Source organism: Rhipicephalus sanguineus, chromosome 8 (genome assembly GCF_013339695.2).
Source record: "Rhipicephalus sanguineus isolate Rsan-2018 chromosome 8, BIME_Rsan_1.4, whole genome shotgun sequence".
NCBI classification, from domain to species: domain Eukaryota; kingdom Metazoa; phylum Arthropoda; class Arachnida; order Ixodida; family Ixodidae; genus Rhipicephalus; species Rhipicephalus sanguineus.
The window spans coordinates 28,391,123-28,410,807 of record NC_051183.1 but is presented as its reverse complement, the minus strand read 5'-3'; the positions used below and the strand labels follow the sequence as shown (position 1 = coordinate 28,410,807).

At 46.8% G+C, this 19,685-nt stretch overlaps 1 protein-coding gene across 1 annotated transcript in view; it reads left to right on the top strand.

Moving 5' to 3' along the window:
• Window positions 1-487: 487 nt before the first annotated feature.
• Window positions 488-19,685, top strand: part of LOC119401602 (calmodulin) — a 29,631-nt gene continuing 10,433 nt past the window's right edge. The window contains exons 1-4 of the mRNA XM_037668502.2: window positions 488-777; window positions 7,599-7,629; window positions 12,184-12,327; window positions 17,810-18,052. Coding sequence (XP_037524430.1) covers window positions 775-777; window positions 7,599-7,629; window positions 12,184-12,327; window positions 17,810-18,052 — 421 coding nt within the window. The 5' untranslated portion in view covers window positions 488-774. The remainder of the gene's footprint in view (window positions 778-7,598; window positions 7,630-12,183; window positions 12,328-17,809; window positions 18,053-19,685) is intronic.

Here is a 19,685-nt window from a genome sequence, read left to right as displayed (position 1 = left end):
CGACACTGCCGTGGGTTTCGGTATTTACAAGACAACGACAACAAATACGTTACGAAACAAGCACCACATTCACCACGTCTGCATAGGGCGCAGTCAGCTGACGTATGGCGTCCTCCGTCGGAGCAGACGACAGAGCTGCGCGCCAAAAATCCACTCGGGACGAAGACCACGCACAAATCGGAACAAAAACAAGAAAAACGAAGCGAAAGAAAAACGACGAGCTTAATCTCCGGCTTGTCGCGTCTAGCGTCCAGGGTGAAGGTTATCGTAGCGACGTTGAGGATCGAAATCGCACATTTTTCGCATCCAAATCAGGCCGAGTCTTGATTTCTCCGGAGCAGACGAACACTTCTGCAGCTCCCGACGACGCATTGCAGGTGAACGCTGACCAATCAACGCGCACAGCAGCAGCCTCTAGCGAGCGCTGTCAACCGGATTGGCCGCGGCACCGTATCCGTCCGTTCCGAGAAGTAGTTCTCCAAACGAGTTTGAAATAGCGCATTATAGCTTAAACGTGCGTGCTTTACACTCTGTCAGCTTACTAACCTGACTGTGAAAGTGTTTCCAGCTGCACATCGTCAGGTTTAGTAGGTTTTAACCGCAAAGTGACATTGCAGGGAGGTGTGTTGCCGCGGAGCGATACGTTGGAAACGGGAAGCCGCGTGCGACCGATAGGTTTTCGCTTTAGTGTGTCCGCCGTTTGTGGAACCGAGTGTGCACAGGCCGGATACCCCCGATTGCGAGCTCAGTCTCCGAAATCCACATTCATCCGCAATGGTAAGCCCATTCCTGCGCCCGAACAAGGCCTTTCGACCTTCCTGGATCTATCTATGACCTCGATGCGGCCGTATTTCTAGTCTTCGACGCTCGTGCGGCCATCTGCGACTTTGGTGTTTCCGTTCTCCCCCACCTCCCAATACCATCCGCCCTCCCTCCAGGAATACGCCACTACGGGTGCCGCATACCCTACGATGACAGCATCGGCTTTCGCTCCTACGATTACGAGACGGCGTTTCAATTGCTTGACCAACGACGGAGGACCGATCGGGCACCGCTACGATGCGAAAGCTTCCAATTAGGAGCGCGTGTGTGCAACCGAATCCCCCCCTCCGAAAAAAAAATTCAGCCGAACCGCTCTCTTGCTGTTTCTTGCGCTAATTTCCGGGCAGGGCGCAGGCTTGGGGTGTGGAAAGCGATGTTGCACGTTTACCGACATCGTTGGAAGCTGCCTGCAAGCGCTCAGATCTCGCACCGTTTCGGTTTTGTGCGCGTTTTTGTTTTGAATGCGTTCGCCGATGCGTGTTCGGCGTAGCTGTGCACCCCCCCACCTAGCCGCAGTGCGCCTTCGGCCCATTAGGCTTACTTCGAATGCCGGGTTGAGCGAAAACAATCGTGAAGCTACCGCAGCCGGGTAAAACCACGACGCAGTTTCGCATTTGCCCGCTAGCGTTGTTAATTACCAATCTTCGTGAAGAGTCGGCTCTGATCGAGACTTAAGACTACGTGCGTTGTCGGCGGACTGCGTGCAGTCACTCGCCCGGTTTGCGCCCCCAAATAACTGTCCTGCCGGTTTCGTTGCGCAAATAGCGGCCGGCGCTAAACCGATTAGTGCGGTTTGTCCGTATTCCCCACACCCAACCCTTTCCTCTATCGCTGAGGTCGATTCTGCAAACGCGCTGCGCTTTCTGTAGGCCGCATTTCATGAATGAAATTAACACCACCCGACGCGGTTCCGCAGGGTGGCCCTTGCGAGCCTCCGGTGCATTCTACGCCTTCCGCGTCTTACCGTAGATCGTTGCGCGGAAGGATATCCGAAAGAGGGTGCGACGGCGGTAGGTTTTACCGGAGCAGACGACGTGCGGGTAGGCGTTTTAAAACGCCCAACTTGTTTATTTCGGGCCGCAGTTTCTTCGACGTGTCTTGCTGCGCAAAATGCGCCAAGCTGTGCGGTGACTCTGCTCTGCCGGTGACGTGCGTATTGCAGACATTGGGAGAAACAAAGGGGAAAAAGGCTTTCAAAACGCGCCGCCTTTTTGACGACAGGTGCGTGGAATGCGGCTACGCCCACTTGTTATCACTGCTCTGTAGCTTCGGCGGTAGCGCAAGACCTTGGTAGCGCACGTCCTATCTGTCATCCTGCAGTAACCGGCGTCTTATCTGCCGTACTTGTGTCGCAATTCGAAGAAATCGAGTGGCTCTTCTCTCAAAGCCTCAAGTCAGGCTTCGACTACGGTCTGTTTCGCTGTCTATCCGCTGTTATGACTAATTGCTGCAAAAGGCTGCCTGTACCTGATCCCAGGGGTTAATGAACTGTTCACTGACAGTTTAGAAGCGCTTGGAATACCCACCTGTTAACGTTTGTTTTGCCACATCCGTGTCGTGTTTTCATTACGTCATCAGTTAAAGCTAAAGCGTCGTCTGCAGCAACGGTGGCGTGAAATAGACCGCGGCACTTTTTTTTTTACTTTTTTTTGCAAGTTCCGTTTCTACGCACTAGGTTCGCTTTGTCAGATGTCATGTGAGACTCCGTGTTCTGCGTGTGTAAATATTAGAAAAAAAAAAAAAGATTCCTGGCAAGAGCAGCACCGCATTGCTGCCCAAATTCACCGCTAGGGGTGTCGGCGGCGCTCACGTTGTATTCGCGAGATGTTGACCCCTCACTGGTCCGGCCGGCTGCGTCGAGTCTTTCTTGTGGCGCTTGTTTTTCTCTCCGGCTTCGCGAATGCTGTAACCGGAATTCTCGAAATAAAACTGAAAGGCGGCCATACTGCGCAGTACGCGATATCATGGCGGAGTTTGTGTGAGGAAAAAAAAATAAAAATGCCGCGGTAATCGCCGGCTACAAAGGATGGACTCCTTCGCCTCGCGGATTAGGAACCGCGCCGCGCTTTCGTACTCCTGCCTCCGCACTACTCTCCTCCCTCACCACTCACCCAGGTTTCGTTGTATTACTGCGCGGTGCGTTCGCGCCGCGGGATTTTCTAATTATAACCATTGTTCGCTCGCCGAGCGCCGCAAAGCACGTCTCTAGCCTAGCACGCTAACCGCCCCCACTGCACGGTGTCTCGGTTCGTCTGCTGGGACCGTCTGCTTCTTTTTTTCTTTCGTCTGCTAGCGGCATTTCTCGAGATCCGTCGTCTGCTAGCTGAGTCTCTTTTCCGCCTGCCACTCTTAGCTAGAAGGCCGTTATACGGGACGGGTGGATGGCCTGCGAAGAGTTAAATGCCGCGTAGGAAGTTTGGTGTGTCGCAGATGCGCGCCCCGTCTAATGTGCGAGGCACCACAAGGAGGCGCCTCCGTAGTTCGAAGTGTTTAACCACTAGTTTTTAGCTACTTGTACATGAGGAATGTCCATACAAAATGGAGGAAGTGAATCAGAAAATTGTCAAGTGAATAAATACTTGGACGACAGCAGGAGACAATGTAAAAAGAATTGTCAGTTAAGAAAAAGGTTGAAGAAAGGGAAAGGGGCCTGTGGAAAATGGGGATGATTACGAAATCGGCACTGGAAAAGCACGGAATTTTCAAGCGGGAAATTGGCGAAGAAAAGATCTACGACAGCTCTCGGGGTAGCTCTCTTTTTGAAGTAAGGATGGGATTATTGCTAAGATGTAACAAGCCAAGTACGAAGGGATAGACACACTGTGGTGTGTGTGGAGAAAAAGAGGGAACTGCCGAACGCCTGCTACATTTCTATAAAGGGCTTCACCCTGCATACAGTCCAAGGCAGTGTGGCTGAATTTTTAAAAGCATTGGTGTTTAGGGACAGTGGAGGCAAGGAATAGACTTAAAGCTGGTAGAAATAACCAGGAGGAGGTTATCTGATTGGTGGCTGAAAGCAAGGCAGGCGTGAAATTTGGCCCTTCAATACATAGAGTTGGTAATTCACTATGTAATAAGGCTTGGTGGTGTGAGCTACTGCCCGATCAAAAGAGTACACTCCCATCCATCCATTGCGACATGCAGTCTTGCAGACATGGATCGTTTCCACTGGTACGTTCCACGCATGGGAGATGCCAGTTATAATTTTGATTATAACATAGGAGTGAGACATTCTGTAATCATTACTCGAGAGAAGCAATGAGAACCTGGTGGTACAACTAGCATGCCACTGCAGATAGTTGCTTTTTCTGACTAAGCTGGGATACGTAGCATTTCAAGGGCCATATTGCTTACAGCTGCATTTAACTTCACTGCCACCTGCCCTGTGAAACCATGCACAGAAAGGGCGATTCAAGTGGTTTCAGAAGAGTTGAATAGTCTATAGTCGAGTACAACAATAGAGAGCAGCGGCATTGCGACCGCAAATGCGCACAAGCTTGTACAAGTGAGTGCACAGTCTGAGCTGGTGTAAGCCGCACGGTCGGTGGCCCTGCCGTCGGGCAACACTGCCGAGTACTCGAGTGGGACGATCTCTTTCGTCGCAGAACTGATCGGCTACATGCTTCGGTTATCAGGGTGGGGGCCTCTCCTTTCGTAAGTTGCATCCAACTGTAGCAATGCCCATTGACTGTAGTTTGTCCAGCCACAGCTGAAGCCCTTTCTCATTATAGGGTGCCATGGCGTCGCATCAAACATTTCGGACTGCACTGTGCATTTTCTGCATCGCCTCTCATTAGCTCGGAAGGCCTGTTGCGCAGTAACTCCTGTAACGCAGGTGTTCGCACGTAGCTGCCTTCCGACGAGATTCTCCCCGTTATTGATTTGTCAACTTGTCAGGCTTTGCTTTTTCTGACCAGGCCCTGCACGTCAAAATGAACTTGACCGAATTACTTCTATATTTCAATGTGTCTCCCTTAAATCTGCGAGAAACAAGTGGTAGGGTCTGTACAGTTTCATGAAAGTGTCTGTATGCGTCAAGTCAAGCTAGCCAGTTGCACCCTGCCCTGTCTACACAACTTAACACGATTGGTACCACATTATGTTAAGAGCATTTCAGCTTGCCTGTGAATGCATTTCACAGAGTACTGAAACACTTCTAGCATCTTACAACACAGAGTATGCAAACCCTTCGACTGCAACAACTTGCAGCTATTCCATAAATTTGCAACGGGAACTGACCATGACACTATGATTACCCGCTTTCTCGATAAGGGGATAAAATATAACCTTGTGACGGCGACACCATCGGTGATACTTGTGTCAAGAGGCAGTCTCTACGATTGTGATCGAGCCTGATGCTTATAGAATTTTTGTGCATCGATTTTACTTCAACTGCGCATGCAAAGCTTTGGAGTCGGTAAAATAGATTACCTCTACTGATTTTCTTTCAATGAGAAGTCTGAAATATTTTTAACGCGTTGTGGTCGAAACATTGGATGTTAGCAGCCAGTAAATTGCAAGAAGTTTGCCGGCACGTTCTTGACCTCACTGAGGTGTCGAGGCAACTCGAGGCCATAACACTCCAAATCCATTTTTACTGCCGACTGGGACTTTATGGACTTGAAGAATAACGTACATAAATGAAATGCAGTTGATGGAGCAGCCTGTAATTTATTTCGGGTACTGTTAGCTTTTCCCCCTATTAGCTGAAAACTCGGTGAAACTAATTGGGGTTGAAATGCTTCGACAGCTTCCGGTCACGTTGGGTTATTTGAAGGCACCTGTGAAACAGTTAAGTAGTGAAAGCAGCATCCTCGTGCTAGTTGACAAAAGGTCCTTGCTTTGTCGAAACGTAAGAACCACTTTTCTTTGCCTAAATACCAGTGACTAAGACATAATAGCATCGTGCATTGAGTTCATATCTTGATGCTGCGTTCTGCATTTTCCTGTCACTTCGCACTATATTCAGAATGGATTTCATGGACATTTTCCATCAACTACAGTGACACGGCGGTAGAGATTGAATTATTGCACTTTTTTTTTTCTAGCGATCGTAGCATTGTGACTAAATGACTTCGTACTTTATGTGAAATTTTATTCGGTAGTTCATCTTTCAAACAAATGCCGCAAGGTAACGTGCAATAAAATGCGCGACTTCTCCAGAGGCCAATACGAAAGCGATTTCAGTGTCTGTCGAGAGTAGGCATTCTCTTGTGCGTTGCGCTTCGTAGCTGTCTCTTGGCAGTCACGTGCACAGCAGAGGCTGACCATCTGTGCGCCAGTCTTCGTGTGGCTGTCCTTGGGGAGGACAGCTGCCTTTTGTTTCGAACAAGCTCTGCATGCAGCTGTGCAAGATTTTTATTTTATTTTTGCGGAGCTTGTTTTGCTTCTGAGTGTTCCTCCATATTCATCTTTGTCTTTACCGTTTTTCCGCCCTGCTTGATCATTTCGTGCGGCAATTTTTCTTTTTGAAGTTTGAGCCCGGCGTACAGAAGTTCGCTGCGGTGTATTTACGTAGCACCGCACGAAAAATACTATATACGTATTTGTGCAAGGAAGGCTTTGCAATGCGTCAAACCTGCTAGCATGCACCTCATTTCTGTGATCTCTTGACAGTACAAGACTGCAGTAGATTTTTTGTCAACAAGCGGGCAGAATATTGCCAGTAGCGATGCAGGCAGTAAATGTCGCCATGCTCTCTGTTGTAGTCAAGCCCTATCTGTGTAGGATTTTTCAATTGCGCCTGGTGTTGTTGTTCGGCTTGTGTGAAGAAATTCGTTGCCAGCTGGGCTCGATCGTGATTGAAAGTACTTTGTGTGACAGTGGTAGTACATAATACAAATGCCTATTTTAGGTAGCTGACTGACATTGCGTATGGTGACACTATCATACCTTTTTGTAAGAAATACCTCGCATTTTGCAAACAATATGGACTAGAAGATTAGCCTAGGTAGGCACAGCCTAGTGTCCATTTGCAAAGCAGGGTATGAGGGACCTGTATTAAAATTGTTTTTTTTTTTAAATTAATACACTGTGAAAATGTTCGTGGCAGTTACCCTTATCCAACTAAAGGTTAATTTTTTTGTTTGGTATCTTCTAACTGAAAATTTTTATGTTTGCTTGAAATAGTCTCTAGTGGCAAGTAATTTTGCCTTAGCTCAACTGAACGGATGTTGCACTCTGTACTCGTCTGGCCGTGTTATCTATGCGTTGTTTTTCCTGATACTATTCATTTTTCGTTAGTCATCGAAAGGCCAACGCCGGCAATAACAAAAGCTTGGCATCGTGCCATCCAGTGACAGAGGTAGAAAGAATGGGAAGGGAAAAGAATTGTGTGATAAGGCCCCTAGTCTGCGAAGTATATTTTGTGCCGAGCGACTCTTGCGAACACCTGACTTTTTTTGCGGGCCTGTTTTAACTTTTCTGTGTCTCGTGGAACTGCATTTGCCTGTAATTGCTAGGGGCATCGTCACGTTCTTCTTGCATCTGTTCCTGTAAGAAATGCACGCCTCGGACGCTTTGGTAGGGGTTTTCCTGTTTTCTTTGTTGACCATTTGCGAACTTCAGCCGCTGCTATAAGTGCAGCAGAGAACCCAGATTTGCAGTACACAGACTGTTCACTTTTTTTTTATGCTTACTTGAACTGGTGTGATCTGAACTGTGAAGAATGTGGGGAAGATTACATTGGTGTTTGTGCCCTGTACAAGATGACATTACGCTTTCTGATCTTCATTTTTTTCCTCTTTGCTGCCTTTTTTTTTTTTTTTTTTTTTTAGGCTGACCAACTCACAGAGGAACAGATTGCGGGTGAGTAGGAGTTGTTCACTTGTTAATACACACATCTGCCATGACGTGGAGCAAGTGATGCATGTTCTGTGCAGCATTTCGGATAGAATTCAGTTGGCAGCTAACCTTCACATTACATCACTTGTGGCACAGCCTTACTGAAAGCTGCTTTTTCTGTAGTACTCGCGAGGTTGAGGACAGCACCAGTATTTTGTAGCAATGCCTTTTAGTGCTTGGCCTGGGGTCAGAGCGACAGTCCACCCACATTATCAAGGGGACCAGGCGGTTGTGAGCGTTGGCGGATGATACTAGCATAAAATAAAACATAATGTCATCACTACAAAATACTGGCCCAGTGCTTAGCACAAAAATATGCTGGGTGATTCCACGTAAGATCGAACAAACGATGGCTGGTCTACCTCTCAAATTTATTTCAAAATTTCATATATTATTGCCTGATGAGTGGAAAGAAGAGATCCGCAATTTGTTTTGCCGCCAAAAATTTTTTTGAAGCACAGGAAATCAGTAATGACGAAGAGGTGGAGTGGAGCGCTCATCCGCTCTGCTGTTTTGGCCAACTTTCGTTATGAATTGCACAAAATATATTAAAGTTAGGTAGCTGAAATTTCTTTAACTAAATATATGCATGTTTTTGCTTCTGCTCAGGTATTTTTAGTTTTTATGTGTAGTGTAGATGTTTTTATAAAAAACCTCAAAATTGGCCCAGGGAACGCTATTTTCTTTACTTTGAACGTCCTTATCTCAAAAAAGCCTTGTACCAGAGCGACAAAAATTCCGCAATACGTTCTTTGCATGCTTATCTACCAAACTGCCGAATCTTATAATTCTATAACGTTTCAGTAAAGAGATATGACCGGGCTAACTTCAAGAAAACACCGAACAATGGAAACTTCTGACGACAATTAAAAAAAAGCCCCATTTTTTACATTTCTTAAACTTTGTCCACTTATTCTCCTCCACATCAGCTTTCACAATCATTGAAAACATGTTGCATAATGTTGTTGCACTAATAGTTACGGCCCCTCCAATAAGACCCTTAGGCAAGGAGTGGCAATTCCGACTTCTTGCCCAGCAAGTGTATAAAATGCAGGCAGGATTGAATTTCTTTTTATTAAAAGGCCAGCAGTACCAAAAAAAGTGTCGACAGCACTAAAGACGTTAATTTTGAAATCGTTTGGTCACTGCAGCGGCCATGAGCGCGGGGCTACCAAGCAGGCGCGCACGCACCCGAGATGCTCGTTGTAAGAGACGGTGCAGTGAGAGCTCGTTTTCACGTCCTCACACCAATTGAGTTCGAAACAGCAACACCTCTCGGGTGACTTGACCGCACGTGCACTGGAGCTTCGCTATTCTATCCACCCTCTGTTCGCATCGCAGCTAGGCGCTGATAACACGGCGGAGCTGGAAGCAAGATGAAAACTCTATAAGGGAGCTATGAGCGCTAGCTTCACGCACGCTGCTGCCTGAGAAACTGCGCTGCGCCAGTTGCGATCAGTGAAAAGCGTGAACGTGGTGCTCCAGTGGCAAAGAAAAAAATATGGAATGTCAAAGGAAAGAAAAGCAAAACTATCGGTAAACGGATGCGCTTGCCTGTCTTAGAGGTCGGCAGCAGACGGCCTGAATTGGCCGCGCGTTCAGTGCGCTGTTCACACTTCATTCGGCGCGGATAGGTCTTGTGCTTTGCTCTTACTCTACTCCTCCTGTGTGTCTCAAGGCGAGAAAGTATAGCTCTGAATGAGTGTATTGTGGATACTACCTCTCGAAGCACAAGAAGCTTAAAGGAGTACTGACACGAATTTAAAAAAAATTCGGATTGTTGCTCTAAATAAAAATACTGGTGTCGAGAAACCTAAGACGACTATTGTGGTGCTTGGGAATGCATCGTATGTATTTTAATTAGCGCCACCTTAAAAAGACACTTTCGGTTTCGATATCAAGGGGGTGGCTTCTCAGTGTCGTTTCATAGCAGTGTGACGTCACGGAGATACAGAAACTCGCGACGTACTAGCGGCAAATCCGTCATCGGCTCGTGGTGCACATAAACAACGATGAGTGAATTGTCGTCCAGTGACCCTGACAGTGATTTCTGTGATTTAGGCTGCATGCAGGACGCAGAATCGGGGGAACTGTCTTGACTCATCGGGATAACGTACTTGCAGTGGCGCTGGCTTGCAGATGCTCAGCGACGAAAAAGTCAGTCAAATTAAAATATTTTATACATGTTCCCCGGCTCCAGTGTGTGGACAGAGTTGACACTGCATACCAACGAAGCAAAAATGTCCCTTTTGCGATGTTTCAAAGTCGTGTCAGTACTCCTTCTATTATTGCAAAGAAGCCAAAATTTCGCAGAGTTACCGACCTAGACATCAATGCTTTGAAGGAACGTTTAACGCCCGAAAGATCAGTGACTGCCAGTGAGACGGACTACTTGTGCTACGTGTGCTTTTGCTACCACTGCAATGAAACATCTTCACGGAACGCACAGTTTAACGATGGCATTCTTATGCCCCCTGAAAAAGAAATCGACGTCATTAACCAGATCACTGCCACTACCAGTGCACGTGCGTTCAAGTCACCCGAGAGGTGTTACTGTTTCGAACTCAATCAGTCTGAAGACACGAAAACGAGCTCTCACTGCGCCATCTCTTACAACGAGCATCTGGGGTGCGCGCGCGCCTGCTCGATAGCCCCGCGCTCGTGGCCGCTGCAGCGACCAAATAATTTCAAAATTAACGTCTTCAGTGCCGGCGACACCTTTTTCGGTACCTGCTGGCCTTTTAATAAAAAGAAATTCAATCCGGCCTGCATTTTATACACTTGCTGGGCAAGAAGTCGGAATTGCCAATCCTTGCCTAAGGGTCTCATTGGAGGGGCCGTAACTATTAGTGCAACAACATTATGCAACACGTTTTCAATGATTGTGAAAGCTGATGTGGAGAAGAATAAGTGGACAAAGTTTAAAAAAATATAAAAAATGGGGTTTCTTTTTTATTGTCGTCAGAAGTTTGCATTGTTCGGTGTTTTCTTGAACTTAGCCCGATCATATCTCTTTACTGAAACGTTATATAATTATAAGATTCGGCAGTTTGGTAGATAAGCATGCGAAGAATGTAATGCGGAATTTTTGTCGCTCTGGTACAAGGCTCTTATGAGATAAGGGCGTTCAAAGTAAAGAAAATAACGTTCCCTGGGCCAATTTTGAGGTTTTTTATAAAAACATCTACACTACACATAAAAACTAAAAATACCTGAGCAGAAGCAAAAACATGCATATATTTAGTTAAAGAAATTTCAGCTACCTAACTTTAATATATTTTGTGCAATTCATAACGAAAGTTGGCCGAAACAGCTGAGCGGATGAGCGCTCCACTCCACCTCTTCGTCATTATTGATTTCCTGTGCTTCGAAAAAAATTTTGGCGGCAAAACAAATTGCGGATCTCTTCTTTCCACTCATGAGGCAATAATATATGAAATTTTGAAATAAATTTGAGAGGTCGACCAGCCATCATTTGTTCGATCTTACGTGGAATCACCCTGCTATTACAACGCTCAACTGTCAGCTACTGTGGAAAAAAGTGTGTGCAATCGCGCTTTCGAGCCAGAGCCTAGAATTTTTTTATGTACATATTGTCTTAGTGTTGTGCATGTGACATCACATTAGAAAAGAAAAAAAAAAGAATGCACTAAAACCTCGTTATAACAGTCTCATCTGACACGAAAATAAGTTCGTTATGTCCAAAATTTTATTATAAACGTATATTTGTAGCACTGTATCTGACAAGACTGTTCTTCATTTGCTTCGTTATAACCGATAATTCGTTTATATCCGTGTTCGTTATGTCGAGGTTTGAGTACATGCAGTATATCAAATGCAACCAACAGCTGGGCATGTCAAATGGAGCCTGGCATATTCAGGAGCATGCAAGGTGATCAGTCTTGCTTATGCAAACACCATCTTTCTGATAAAGAACGATTCCAAAGCAAGCCAAGAAGAGCAGCTCTTGCTTTTGTCCAGAATCTTGGTATCGCGGAAAATCAGCTCATAGCAAGATGTGTTAGGAAAGTGAGCTTCCATGGGCCATAACCACAGGTGTGCGTTCATTTCTTTTATCTGTTCCATGTTGTTGTGCATTAGGAGTACGAGTCGCCAACTGTCCGGGTTATGATGTTCAATAGTGCGCACTCGGCGCAGGTTTGCATAAATCCACCTTTGAGGTGGGAAGGCCGTTGCCTTCTAACGCTGTACTCAACTCGAGATAGGTTTGGCTGCTTCTTTGCCAAAAAACCTAATGATGTTTGAGGGTTAAGCGCGAAGAAACAGACAGTATGGACAAGAGCAGTTTTTTGTCAGTTCTCGTCCATGGAATTTGTTTCTTCGTGCTTTACCCTCGTGCATCATAGAGTAAAAACTAGCCCAAACCACCACCCCGCTAAGTTACGAAAAACTTGTCTTGTGATGAGCAGTCATTCCGTGGGAACTGGCTGTTGCTTTAGTGCTGACAGCTTGCCTGGTGGCTCAATCTTTTCTCCTCCTGCCCGTCTGTCTTTGCAGAATTCAAAGAGGCGTTCTCGCTGTTCGACAAGGATGGTGACGGCACAATCACGACCAAGGAGCTTGGGACGGTGATGAGGTCACTGGGCCAGAACCCAACGGAAGCGGAGCTTCAGGACATGATCAACGAAGTCGACGCCGACGGTGAGTTTCGGTGGTGATGGTACAACCCTCTCACACAGGCACTCGGATTACTCTGCTTTGACCCCTAGAAACAACGCGTGTTCTCAGCTTGGTTTCACTTGCTCGGCAGAAGTTCTAACCTAACACAGACTTCCTCGTTCACTATAGCACTTCAATAACAAGTTGCTGAGTAGTGCTCTCTGGTAGCGACACCGATAGCCTTTAAGTCTGCAGGTGCACGTTAAAGAACACCAGATGGTCGAAATTTCCGGAGCCCTCCACTACGGCGTCTCTCATAATCATATCGTGGTTTTGGGACGTGAAACCCCAGATATTGTTATTAGCCTTTAAGTCTGCCTAATCTAGTATCACCTGCGCTCCATCAGTGTGTCTTTAATCTCAAAGGCCGCAGCTCATGATGTGGAACGCGTAATAATACATAAGATAGATTTGTTTTGCCCACACCACTCTGCGTCATAAACCACACACAGAGCATATGGCTACTGCTTTAGGTACCAGCTGGGCAACACCGCTTAATCACTGTGTGTAGTTCTTGCAAAAGTCTTTTTTTTTTTTTTTTTGCAGATATTGTACTTGCATAATGGTCACTTTTTGTTTTCAAGAAGGTTGACACAAATTTAGGGGTGCAGTCATTGTGTGGGGTAGATCATCTGCGATAAAATAGAGCACCGGCAAGTAAACAGGTTGCGGGTCAGAATTATTGCAGTAACTATCGTGGACATAACCAAAAACAAGTTGGACAAGGCTTGCCTTAACTTAAATTTGTAAGAAATGCACACATTATGTTGACTCCGCATGAATTGTGCACTGCCCATTTATTTTCCTCTCGTTTTGTGACTGACCCCTCACTTTTATTCACTGTGTCGTCAATACCGTCTCTGCAAGATTCGTTTGTCAGGGCCAGTCCCCTAGAAAGCTTATTCTTACGCTAAAGAAGACCCATGCAGCATTGCCTGGTGCACTTTAGTCATGCCCAATCAGTATGAAATGTTTTTTGAGAACCTACAGTGCCACAACTTGCAAATCTAGTGCTGCTGCTATGACCAATGAGAACGTTGGCTCTCACAACTGGCAAGCAATCACTTTTGGTGATATTTTCGTGATATCACCAGGCATGTCTGCCTCTCAGAGCGATAATGTTCCTGGCACCCAGTATTAGCATCGTTGGCACAGTGCAAGACCGCCCTTGGACAGCTGAACATCTCGCAAAAGTGAAAGTACATCTCGAAGCAAAGTTGTGTCGCTGCCTTCTAAGTCATTTAGGTGCACGCACCGGCACGCTCAGGCAAGATCATTTTGACAGTTAAAACAACGGTGTGAACGGCGCCTTCCATTGGAACTGTAATCACATGATTTCGTTCACACCGATAGTTGGAGGCATTGGGGAACTAAACATACGCAGCACACTTGTACAACTCGCAAACGCCGCTGGACTAAAGGGGAGACACAACGTTTGCTCTCGCTCAAGAAACACATAGGCAGCACAATATCACGGGAAGCATGCCAAGAAGCACCTTCGGGGAGGTGAGCCCGCCGATGTTGGTAGCTCAGGGCAGCAAGCACAGATATTCAAGGCCTTACTTTTGCTAACCGCACGAGCCAATATCAATTTCCAAAGTACGTCATAGGTACAATCTTCAAATGGCAAATGCAGATCTTAAAGTTAATGTTTTTGCCGTGGAAGCCTAAATAACATCATGTGTGCCAAGTTCCGGATGCCATCATTACCTAGGGAAAGAAAAGAGAATATTTGGCCACAAAAATTCAGGCGTGCAGTCGTTCTGTAATGAAATACAGTAAAGGCACGTTTACACTAGGACATGAGGCAGACTCCGACGGTCTGCTGGTGATGTCGCGAGACCATCTGGTTACACTAGGCTGACAACGATGACGCTTCCAAAGACAGTACGTTGTTGGAGTTTAACATGATGGCAGACCAAAAGCTCCTGCAAAACACATAGACCGACCTTACGTCGGGAACTCTTTGGTAGATTGGTGGCCGAGCGAAAACACTCCTTGCTCAAACCAAATGTGCAATGCTTCGAACCTTGAAAGGGAAGCTGAAGCACTTTTTGAAAAAAATGACTTTGGAATGCGTAATCATAGTTTGATCCTTGCTGAATTCGAAAACCAATGTAAGAGTTCACAGAACTGAACGCAAATGACATTTCTTGGCAAAAAAAACAGCGGCTGCCGCCACAGGGCTTCTTGAACTGCTGAGCGAAGGCGGTGACGTCAACTTCGGTGTGCTGCGTCATCGGCGCCATCATCTCTGTAAAAGCATGGCCTTCGCGATCGGTTCCACCAACGCGCGCAGCCAGAAGCAGTCACGAAGGCCACGGCTCCGCCAAAACCACGGTGGTAGAATGAAACAGGTGGTCCATCGAGTGCCGCGAGCGCGTCGCCGAACTGCTCGAGTTGCTCGCGGCCGCCGCTAGGTTCGCGACGAGTTTTGGGGCCGAAAGACGTGCACCGCAAGCTCTCGCTGTGCTGTAAAAACCGGTTTCTCTAGCTAATTTTGTGGCTTTAAACGGTTGTTTGTGCTTTTACTAGCTTGTAGTGGCTGTCTGCCAGCTTCGACCGCAAGAGTAAGAGCGCCAGGCTTTATGAAGCTTAAAATTTTTTAATCGGCGCGGGTAGTCCCGATATGACTGCCACAGGGTGCCGATTGCAAGAGGCACGCGTGTATTTTTTTTTTTTTTTTTTCGAAAGCGTGAAAATTCCTACCGACGAGTGTACAGAGTAAAAAAAAAGCATTTGGTTTTCACGTTATCGTATGTATGTCGGAGGACTGTAGCCGGCGGTCTTTCCGTGGAATTGCATTTCTCCACAACTGCAGTCGCTTTTCGTCTTTCGGCGCGGAGAAAAGACACAGCTTTTCTTTGCACGTTTTGTACGCAGATTTGCAATTTGGAGCGAAGCATTTTCGTCCCATGGTGGCTGCCGCATCAGCGGCACAGTTCGAGCCACTGTGGTTTCAGCCGTGGTTCCAGCTTTCAAAGTGAGCGGAAACACCGATGCGGTCGCGTGTGTTGGTTTGACAGAGCGCAACAAACGCGACGCATCAGAGCGGATCTCAAGCCGTGGGATCACCTAATCACGACCACCGTGATCTGGCCGTGATCATGACTCGAAGGCTGATTGCGACTTTGCGACGCTGGTTGCGTCGCACAGGGACGCTCTTGCTCTTCGGGCGCTTGCACCCACGGACGCCTCCGCATTTATCGAAGATGACCAAGCAGAAGGGAAGAGACGCCACTGCAACGCTCGTTGCGTTGCATGCTTTCCTTAGTGGCGCGTCCGTTCTAAGCGACGGCAACTCTTCAGTGTTGCTCTAGGCCTCTCTGGTGTAATAAATACACTGCGGATCTCTTTCTGAAAAGTTAATGATGTAAATTGCAGTTTAAATGCTCGCGACGCACACTGGCCACATGCTTTCAAATGCGCCGGAGCGGAGATATCGGCCCAGAGTATACCTGCTGCCACCTTGCGGAAAAGCGGCGGCAACTCGAGCACCTACGTGACACGCGCGGCGCATTGGCGGAGCGGCGCGTCGGGCCACCTGTTATTCTACCACCGTGGCCAAAACTACCGACGATGACGTAGTTCCGGTCACGCCCACACTTTTGGCGCGTTCGCGTGGGCGGAGCAAGACGAACTTTTCTTTCGCGTATTTTAAAGCTCCTGCTGCCACAACAGCGAAAAAAATTACGCCATCGTCGACAATAATGTTGTTCCTTGCTAACAACAAAGTTTTACCGAATTGTAAAACCACTTCAGCATCCCTTGAAGAGGAGATAATGGAGGCCCCCAAGACCTGCGTTTGACAATGGGCATCTTTTGCACCCCTCCTATGTCTTTTCTTCGCTTCCCCTTTGTTTTATCCGCACCCCAGGTCCTAACGCAGCAGGGGTGGCGGGGGTCGTTCCGCCTACGCCGAGAGGGACAATGGTAGATGAGGGAGGACGGCTGAAAATGAGGGACCAAGTGGAGCAGGTGGTCCCCCATTTCCTTCTTCACGCAAGTCTGGTCTGTGTCGTAGCATGCGTCTCCAATGGGACTAGAGAAATGGCCGACGAAAGGCTGGGAGCACAACAAGGCGCGGACAGCGTCTTTCGCAAACAGTCAACCAACTGTTGACGTTGTCGCAGTGTAAATAGGCAGACAAGACAAAAGACACTCCCGGCGACAGTCGGCAGACCAAAATCGGCGTCGTGTTGCTCTATTGTAAATGCGCGCCTTAAGTACATGCCAGTCGCGTTGCAGAATGGCCTTCGGTGTAGCTGTTGCAAGGCTAAGCCTGAATGCTTGCGTAGCCGACAACTGGCAGCACTGCATCTCTCATTTTGATTGAAGAACTAACGTAATGCAGTGGCAAACTGGAGTGTAAGCGAATTGCCCTATGCAAACACTGTTACTAATCCCAAACAATGTTTCCACACCCCCGCATGTCTCACACCCGACGTCTGTTTGAAATTGCTGTTTAAACAACCACTGTCATCATTCGTCGGCAACACGATTGCTTGGCCAGGCAGACAACTCTTGGCTTGGAGGATTTACAAATTGATTTCCACTTGTGTTACAAACAGCATTAGTGAGCATGACCTAAAAGTGCTTAGTGCGTGCGACCGTTGCAAATTGCACAAACTTCAAGGCATGCATAATGTCCTAACATCGCTGCCGTGAAGGCCTCTCACTGTTTACGGGCCCTGAAGGGTGAATGTGGTGTACGATGTCTTAGCTGTATCCAGAATGCAGTACAGATTTCCTTCTCGGAATCGGTTAACCATTAAAGTCGCATTTTATTCTGACTGCCCACGCAAACCAAAAACGTGCTTGCGGGGAAACCCTGGGGACCGCAGAACCTAGTTTAAAGACTCTTGATATACACCAAGCAGCACTACAAAGACCAGTCATAGTAACTTGTCGCACTTGGAAGAGGTGCGTGTCATTATAAATTTCATTTCATTTGGCCAGGGAAATGCCTGAATTAACCGTATGTCTAATTGTCGTAGATGTTGGGAATACCATAAATACTGCATCACCACACATTTTGCTGAATCTATCTGCAGATCTGTATTTTTGCATAAAAACGGTGTGCAGGCTGCACTTCTCTCATGGCTTCCTTCATAGTGCAGCCGTAGTCTAACATATCTGCCTTCATCCGAGACGTGCTCTTCGCTCCCACACTGCCACCACCACTACTTGCACCTTAGTCCTTGCAAGGGAGCTGGTCAGCCTCAATCATATTGTGCTTCTGGCACATAAAACGCCTGCAATTCCTAGCAGTGAGGAGATTAATGTGGCATTAAGTTAGCTGGCACGAGACATCAGTGACTGCAGTTTACTGGGAGATGCCTGCATCATTTCTAAAGTTTAGATACAATTATCACGATGAAGTCTTAAAACAAGAGTTGATACTGGTAGTAGTGGACGGGCGCTTGACCCGGAGGTTAAACTTGGCCCTTGCCTAACTGTTCAGGTAATGGGACAATTGACTTCCCTGAGTTCCTGACCATGATGGCGCGCAAAATGAAGGACACAGACAGTGAGGAGGAGATCCGCGAAGCGTTCCGGGTCTTCGACAAGGACGGCAACGGGTTCATCTCGGCGGCCGAGCTACGCCACGTCATGACCAACCTGGGCGAGAAGCTCACCGACGAGGAGGTGGACGAGATGATCCGCGAGGCCGACATCGACGGTGACGGACAGGTCAACTATGAAGGTGAGATGTCACTGCTGTTGAGCTGCCATTGATAGTGCACTGCTTGCCTGTGCGATGATTGTTTGTGAAAGTTGCACTGTAAGATGTAAATATTGGAACATCGGTTTGAGTTTATTCATGGAGTACAAGGCACAGCTGCAAAAGAAGTTCGTGTCTGACGTTTCATTTTTAGGGCACTTAGAAATGCTTAATGTTGCCCAAGAAAGTTGTGTATTATCTATCAAAAGCAAAAGTGAGGCAAGAATGTTAACTTATATACAAGAAACTGTCTGACACAAAATTAACATTCCGTTGTTGGACTTGGTTAACTATGGAGGGACCTCCTTGTTCAAGCATACCTGCCAACTTTTTCAAATTGTCCATACAGTTTACAAATTTGGGCGTGTTCTAAGGTGTTTACGAATGTCATGTTAAATTTTTGAGTATTACTGCAGTCTTGGCAAAAAAAAGTTGTTAAAAAATAGTGTTGAAGGGAGGGTAGTCTGCAAACCCTTCGAAGCCTTTCCGATGGTGAAGGGACGTCAGGTGGTTGGTTGAAAAAATTTAACACCCCAAGTGACTCAGGCTATGAGACGCCACAGTGGAAGGCTCCAGATCATTTCCACCACCTGAGGTTCTTTAACATGCACTGACATTGCACAGTACACAGGCTTCTAGCATTTCACCATCATAATGCGACCGCCGTGGCTGAGGTTGAACCCACATCTCTCAGATCTGTAGCAGAGCACCATAACTTCTAATGCAGTGCTGCTACTCAGAACACCAGTGTTTTTCTTGTTTTTAAGAAACTTGTTCAGAGAAGGTACTGAAAGCAAGTTACATTCCCAACTGCTTCACAAAGCTGGAAATATTATTCGAACTAATTGAAGGCCGAATTGTCAAGACTGCCAATAAACAATAAACTAGTGTTCTACAGTATAAACGCGTGTAAGGGCCGCACCCCGTTTTTAGAAGTGCATATTCTAAAATAAAAATCCGCGTAAGGGCCGCACCCACACTTTCCTCAACCAATACGTATTCAAAATGCGCGCGCGCATGAGAGCTTCTAGGCGTAGTCGATAGATGGCGCAAGGGAACGCAACCAGTATCATCACTAGAATATATATTTTTTTGTATTTTCTTCGTGTTAAGATGTTCAAGAAGTGGGCTAAAAATTTTAACTTTTTCATTAGTGTTCATACACCCGCCAACTAAAGGTTAAAGCGGGATTTTATTTTTAGCTTCTCACACTTCTATACAAATGCGCTATCGGCGCTGTCCATATCGGCATTAGCATCACCAACTTTGGTATGGCATTCGTGTTGTTCGGTTTGTGCAGTTCAGCCAGCCATTTGCTGTAGTTTTCTGCACTGTTTGATGACCTTCGTGCAAGCTTGTTTTCTACACGGCGTTCACGTTTTGTCAACATGGGCAAGCACCTGAATAGCTACACGGCTGGCTATAGGTTGAAGGTGATAGAGTATGCTCTCGAGCATGGGAAACGTGCCGCCGACAGAAAATTCGATGTTGACGAGAAGTGTGTTCGACGCTCAAAAGTGTTGGTGCGCTCAAAAAGAAGCCCTGCGAAACACCAACAGCAATAACCGCGCTTTCCGAGGAAAGCAGTGCAAGTTTCCTGATTTGGAAGAAGAGT